The sequence below is a fragment of the Echinops telfairi genome, unplaced genomic scaffold (genome assembly GCF_000313985.2).
Source record: "Echinops telfairi isolate 266 unplaced genomic scaffold, ASM31398v2 ScPeMD7_18;HRSCAF=68, whole genome shotgun sequence".
NCBI classification, from domain to species: domain Eukaryota; kingdom Metazoa; phylum Chordata; class Mammalia; order Afrosoricida; family Tenrecidae; genus Echinops; species Echinops telfairi.
Window position 1 is genome coordinate 86,955,287 of NW_022103915.1, and position 7,411 is coordinate 86,962,697.

Below are 7,411 nucleotides of genomic sequence, written 5' to 3' on the forward strand. Positions count from 1 at the left end.
ACCTCGTGATCACACAGGCAAGTGTGCTTCTTCCATGTGGGCTTTGTTGCTTCTGAGCTAGATGGCCACTTGTTTATTTTCAAGCCTTTAAGACCCCAGACACTGTATCTTTTGATAGCCGGGCACCGTCAGCTTTCTTCACCCCATTTGCTTATGCACCTATTTACTAGACTCAATTCTTACAGAGCAGAGGAGACAGCTTCACCTGTCCCCCAGAGAGCCACTGATGGATTCAGATCACCGATCTTGCAGGCAGCAGGCCACCACTTAATCCACTTAACCCACTGTTCCACCAGGGCTTACATGGTGACTTAGCAGAGAGGAAATCCTGAAGGTGTTGTAGAAAAATGTACTACAACTTTGACTACAACTACTACCTTTGACTAGCTGCTCTTTCACCCCTGCAATGAGAGTCACAACTCTGAAAGTGGTTTTCATCCTTAAAGTTCTCATAGAACTTAGCCATTTTAGGACATTTCCCCAGAACTTTATAAGGAAGTGAATTTAGAAACCCGCTCTCTAATTTTGTCTTGATAAGTCCAAATAACCTCTCCCCAGGGCCATTGTGCTCAGGAGTCAATCTGTAAGGTCAGAGCCTGACTCAGGGCTTATCTCAGAGCGAACCTATTTTTTAGATGAGCAGATATAGAAATGGGCTTTTATAAGCAGGCTGCTGCCCGACCCTATCCCAACTACCTGTTACCTGGAGCTCTGTGCCTCTCTCACTGTTATTCCTTTCTCATTACTTCAAATAGCTTCACTCCGAGAAAAGGAACTAAATAGATTCTGCTCTTCAGACCCTTGTATCTCTCCCCACAACGACCAGTGACTGGGACATTGAATCTGGATACGGTGAGTTACAAGGATTCCTGTTAAAGCTGCTTGGGGAAAGGGGACACTGGAAGAGACCCAGGCCTTGACTAAACTTCTAGATGGTCAACTTAAGAATGGGAAATGATCCAACTGCTAGGCAGGAAATGCCTGGATTTAAGGCATCCTTCATCCCACAGACACAGCCTTCCCACCCTCACTGTACCCTTCCCACCAGGGAAGCCCCTAGTCTGGTCCTGCTTAGTCCTTCATGGCCAGGGACCAGGTTCCATAAAGACAAAGTTGCTACTGTGGGTTCTATGTCTGATGTCGTGTTTGTTGCCCTCAGAAATTCTCTCACCTATATGCACCTCATTATATTTTTCACCGGTCCCCGAGGGAGCTATGAGGAGGCCTATTGCAGGACACTGATATTCAGAGTGAGAATCAGGTTAGAGGTGCCTTAGAGCCAGTGTATTTCCACCTAGGATATGAGCACAGAGGAGTGGATTTAGGGGGGCGGGGAGGGTGGGCTTTTTGAAACACATGTACAGCCCATACATTTTGACTAGAGTAGCTCCTGTGAGGACGGTCTCAGGGCTGTTACTCGATGGGTCAGAGGGATGTTTCCAAACTAAAATCTTGGATGATGGCGTTCTCAATGGATAGCTCAGACAAATCCAGCTCATTTATAATTTTGATAATTAAGGAAATGAGCCCCCAAAGGGATGTGAGGACTTAGAAGTGAGACCGTGTTTCACACATGCTTTGAGGAAGGGCTACCAAGAAGTTGCCATGGGATAAGCACAATTGTGCAGGCCATGCAATTGCAACCCCGGGCTGTGATTTCAGGAAACTGACAATCTTCCTGTCCAGAAATAGCTCCCAAATACTTAAGGGGACTACGCCTCTTCTAGTCCCCTTAAGAAGTGACTAGCTTTTCTGCCTCCCACACCCACCCAAGCACCACACTCGCTGCCATCTACTTGACTGCAAGCCCTGTTTAGGGTTTCTGAGGTTGCAACATGTCTATTGGAGCCCCAGTGGCTAGTGGATTTGAACCTGCCAACTTTGCAGGTAGCCGACCAAGACCTACCGCACAGCACCACTAGGGATTCTTCATAGACACAGAGCTTCCACACCACTCTCTTTTGAGCACATGCATGTATTCTTCTGAGAGTGGCTGGTAGGCAATTGGCTGGGTGAACGTAGGACAGAGAGTGAATGAATATCTGTGATTCTCAAAATAATCTTCAGGGAGTTTTTAATCATTGAGTGGTATTTCCAGTTCTTAAAAAATGTTTATTGTTCATGAGGGAGGAGGAGCGGGGAGACAGGGTGAAAAATGAGCTGATACCAAGGGCTCAAGTGGAAAGAAAATGTTTTAAGAATAATGATGGCAACAAATGCACAAATGTGCTTGACACAATGGATGGATGGATTGTGATCAGAGTTGTACAAGTCCCCCATAAAATTATTTAAAAAAATAATAATAATTTTAAAAAGAAGAAAATGTTTACTATCTAGTGAGACTTTTCATGTTCTAGTTTGGGAACAAATAGTGATATTAAGCCCAAGGGTCGGCATTAGCAGGAAGAGTGATCCCCGAGCAGAGCGGAGCTCTTGGGGAGTGTTGGGATCATGCTTTCCCTTCTCTCTTCCTTGTGCAGGTGTTCCAGCCGACGGGGATGGCATCTTTTCTGAAACACCTGGGCCCTGCCTTGGTCCTCCTGTTCTCCTTATGGGAACAATTTACACAAGGCCAGTGTGCCTCCTCACGTCTGTTCCTGAAACAGCACTACCTGAGCACATCAAAGGAGTTCAAGCTGTACAAATGTGATGCGCTCATGAAGGAGAGAGAGGGCCTGAAAGACAGGGAGATCTTCATGTTCATCTACTCCGGATGGCACCAGATTGACGGTGTGTGCAGGAAGACTTTTACAGAACGGTACATCAATGTGTACGTGCGGAAAGATCAACCTTTCAAAGTACTCCTCTGTTTTAAGAGGAGTTCAAAGCCCGCCTACATAGAGAGAAGGATGTACACTTACCTTCAGTTCCACTGTGACATGGACGGCTATGTGGATGCCATGGAAGACGTAACATTATAAACATCGTCCACCCCTAGAAAGGCTCCTCCCGTCCCTAGGTAGTAAGTATATTGTCCAGTGCTTCCCAAGTGGCAGGGTCTGCCGACACCACCAGGCCTCACCCCTCCCTCCTGTACACTTCCTGTGCTGCTGTTTCCAAACTATCTAGACATACAATGCATACATTGTTTCTCGATTCCATAACTTTATGTAGACTGTTCTCTGCCTGAAACACCCCTACCCCCTGTGCTCATTGGCATTATTTATTCCTAGATCTCCCCCCAAGATTAAACTCCAAGTCTGAGCCCCCAATAAAATGATTTTTAAAAGAAGGAAAAGATTAAACTCCAGTGGCATCTCTTTCCTGACTCCCCCAGGATTTTTTCTAATATGGACTCGCCCCCTGCCGACCTGAGGAAACGGCACGAGGACTGTAGCTGACACCTTGTGCAGCCACCGCAGGGCGAGAGTCTAGCTCTGCCTCAGTCCGGGGAAGAGTCCCGTGAAGCAGAGATCAGACAAACCTCTATCCTCCACTCTTTTTTACCCTATTTTGACACCAACCATTCCTCCCACGACACTCCATTTCATTGATGGGTCCCACAACCTGCTGCCATGGCTACGCAGAGCTCACAGACAACACTCGTGATTATGACGGCTTACTCGTGAAGTTATCAGCTCACAACATGGTAAGCATACAATTCTTTTGACCATAGGCCTCTTCTCAGCCACGCTGTCAGGTATTGTTCTTCTCCGGTCCTCGGGCTCTCGGCCACATGACCCCCTGGCTCTGTGTCCTTCTGAGGGCCAGGAAGGCTGCCACTCTGCCTCATGGTCTTGGTACCACTCCCCTGCTCTGTCTCAGCATCCCCCTGCTGTGGCTTCTGGTGCCTCTGGAGCTTTTGCCACACACTCTGGTGGTGGCTCTTCTTTCTTAACAGTCACGGGATGCTTTCTCTTCTTGTTTCTGAAATGGCTCACTTACACACCCAGTGGAATGGCAAACCTGACCAGTGCTCCCTATCAGTGCTTCACACCCCTATCTACATGGCCTCCTTCAATTTGGTTGACATTGAGAAGACCTGGAAGGAAGAGTCATACCAAGTCATTTCACTTCACCACACTACCCAAGTCTCGTAATCTACCCTTCCCTAAATCATAGCTAAAATGTGTGGTATTTATGTGTGATGTGTGCAGAATGTGTCATGTAATTGGTATAGGTGGTATGCGTGTGTCTGTGTGTGTGAGATAGATTTGCTTACATGTAATAAGTGCTGAAGGTTGGTTTCAAGTGTGTTGGCATGTGTTTCCAATATATGTGATATGTTTTATGATGGGTATATAGATGGTTTTGTGCTAAACTGGACACGAGTTGTGGCCTGATATTGTGCTAGACATTGGTTGCAGTGATATGCTGAGTCTCACTGATTGGGTATAAAACACATAGCAAAACTCCCAGCTCATAGTAGGTGCTCAGTCAAATATGGCTTTCGGCTTCCTTCCTTTGGCTCGGCACTTTGACTTTGATAGAGCAAACATGTCAAGTACCCATCAGTCATTTCCTCCCTCTTGCGTAAGAAGTTGGAGATTTCTAATATCACCGGCGTGGACTTGATGGCAGTGAATTGAGTGAAAGACTGTTATCTGTGTGGGAGCTATACATTCTCACATCAATCAAAAAGAGTTCTCAGCCTTCTGTGAACCCCTGGGTAGCTCAAGACCACACAAGGGGGGACACAACTACAGCAGCTTTGGCGGCAACAACAAAAAACCATGCTGGACTCAGACCCAGGCTCAGTCCTTAAAGAAGGGCATCTTTAGTGAATCTCCTGCCCCCAGATACTTGTCAAAATAGCTGCCAGGAAACAGGGGTCCACTCTGGCTTCCAGGTGAGGAAAGGGATCAGAGGCTTCCCCAGCAGCAGGAGATAGGCTTCTCTTCATACCATCGGAATCCGGGACAAACGTTCCTCAAAGACTACTCATGCTGAGTAGTGGGGGGTGGGCACTGATTGAGTAGGCTCTCCATTCATTGAATATCAACAGGGACAAGTAGGAGGCAAGCTTGTGTGTGTGTGTGTGTGTGTGTGTGTGTGTGTGTGTGTGTGTGTGATGGAGTAGTGGTTGGGCTGCTGAGAGGTTAGTAGTTCTAAACTGCAATGGCAGTGAATTATTTAATATGGCTCTCTCTCCCAGCCAGTCTCTACCTCCCATCAAACTACCTTTCCCTGCTTGAGTCTGGTAAGAAGGTGGGGGAAGATCGTAAGAGGATTCCTCTGTAATTGTGAATAGGATTCCCTGAAATGCCATCCTGCTGTATATAAAATGAGCTTCCTGAGAAGGAGGAGGAGGGATCTCATTATCAGCAAGAGTCAGGAGTGGAGGGCTGTTCTCTGGACCCACCGTCCCTGTGCAGTGAGCCTTCTGGATCCAAAAGATAGCTATAGCATCCGAGGAGCAGCAGCAGAACTGGGAGCCAGAGCCTGGGGCAGAGTGATGGGCCTTCTAACCCATGGAGCAAGCGGAGCTGCGTGCTTCAGGGCAAGAAGCTGTCTCGTGGGGGGCTCCTGGGCACTTACTTGGGGAGTTGGAGTTGCTGACTCATGGAAGAGGAGCTGAATGCCTTTGGGTGGAGGCTTACTGGAGTGGGGTGCTTCTGGACTCTTGATTCAGGGAGCTGGGTTGGCTGATCCAAGGCCCTTAAGCTGAATGCCTTTGGGTTGAGGCTTATAGCAGAGTGGTATGCGCTTTGGGCATTGATTAGCAGACTAAACAGAGCTTTGTAACATGTTGTGATAAACAACTCAGTCTTGAGCATTTCTCACTGGGATTACAACTTGTTAGCTCACTCGATAAATTTTAATCGGTGCAGCCATTGCAATGGATATTAAAACCTAGGGGTAAAGTAGAGACATTAATTAAAAGAGTTCAGAAATCACCAGCTGCTTTGCAGGAGAAAGATGAGGTCTTCTAGTCCCATGAAGTGTTATAATCTCCAAAACTCACAGGGGCAGTTCTACCCTGTCCTATAAGGTCACTACAAGTCAGAATTGGCTTGATGGCAATGAAGGAGAGAGTTAATGCTCAACCTTGACTTCCTAGAAGCTGGAAAGTATCAAACTCAAAGACTAGGAAAGTCTTTTATATTCTTGACCGGAGGTAACAGGAGCAACCAGTGTTTATCCATGCCCATCACCACCACCACTATCCCTCGTCTATCACAAACTCTAGATTAAGAAGTTCATTCTTCGTTTATTAAAGCTTATGAGCGCTTACTGTTCCAGCCCCTGAGCTTGAGCTTGGCAGAAGCCATGTGAGGCCCCTCCTTTCTGAGAAGTGGCCATCTAGCTCCCCACAGCTTCATTTCCAGTGTGAATAATTCCTTCTGGGGAAAAGTTTGTCCTTTAGTTTCCTTGCCAAGAGTAAGCCCTCCTGCTAGCTGGGTTGACAACCCATTCAAACCCAGTGAGCACCTGTGTTCTACCTGGATAGACACAGATCTTGGGGAAGTTTTTGCAAGGGTCACATTTTGCCATCTTCAAAGATCAAGGAAGGATTCAAGTAATCAAGGATTACTGGGAGGATAAGGGTGGAGAGATGCAAATTTTCAGACCCGCTGGACATGATCCCCAAAGAAGCAGCTATTACTTGGGGCTGAAGGATTGGTGTAAACACTGGGGAGGGACAAGAAGTGGCCTTTATCAAATCACCTTTTGTTCTTCTCCTAAATACTCTTGGAAGCCTCCAGGGAAAGTTAACTGACTTAGAGCAACCCAAAAGAGGTAACTGTATTGGTAAGAGCAGGTGGGTGTTTAACATTATCTGAGCACACCAGTGACTTCAGAGGGGTTTCCTCGAGGTCCTGACTCCCCAGTGGAATGCATTTCCTCCCATCTCCCACCCCCACCTGTTCATGGTCTTCATTGGGAAGGCAGGGGTCTTTCTTCCCTAGGGTCTTTCTCCACCAGGAAATGAAAAGGGAAGAGAAGGGTTGAGCAAGATGACCTGGTGCTGAGATGCCACTCAGCAAGTTGGCAATGCCCACGGGGCAAGGAGGTGATTCAACTCTGGCAGACTTGAGCCAAGGATCCTTCACAGTCTGCCTGTAAAATAAGCTTGGTGCCCCCCCTGCCCCCCTCCAGACCTCACTCTCAAAGAGCCCCAGAGTGATTTAACCCACAATCTGAACCCCTTTTTGTTAAACCAAGAGTACAATGGCCTTCTGCATCTGTGTGCACTGGTTTCGGGGCCCCAGAGAGTGAAGTGAATGTGTGGTATTTCAACACCCCGCAAGAACCTGGATTAAACCCAAGTGTTTTCCTTTGTATCTGCCGGGATGTCAGAAAGGAAAGAACACTTTGAGGGGAAAAGGGGGTAACCCTCATTTCAAAAAGTGACAAAGGATGGGCAACTGAACACCCCTTCAATGAGGGGTTGTGGGGAGGAGATGAGCCAACCAGGGTGCAGGGTAGCAACGATGAAACATATAACTTTCCTCTAGCTCTTTAATGC

At 47.3% G+C, this 7,411-nt stretch overlaps 1 protein-coding gene across 2 annotated transcripts in view; it reads left to right on the forward strand.

Moving 5' to 3' along the window:
• The window catches only part of LOC101641999 (epididymal secretory protein E3-beta-like), a 26,549-nt gene extending 23,309 nt beyond the window's left edge, over positions 1-3,240 (forward strand). For both annotated transcript variants that reach the window (XM_004698878.2, XM_045287744.1), the window contains exons 2-3: positions 756-852; positions 2,481-3,240. In XM_004698878.2, the coding sequence (XP_004698935.1) occupies positions 2,499-2,921 (423 nt within the window). In that variant the 5' untranslated portion in view covers positions 756-852; positions 2,481-2,498 and the 3' untranslated portion in view covers positions 2,922-3,240. The remainder of the gene's footprint in view (positions 1-755; positions 853-2,480) is intronic.
• The last annotated feature ends 4,171 nt before the right edge of the window (positions 3,241-7,411 follow it).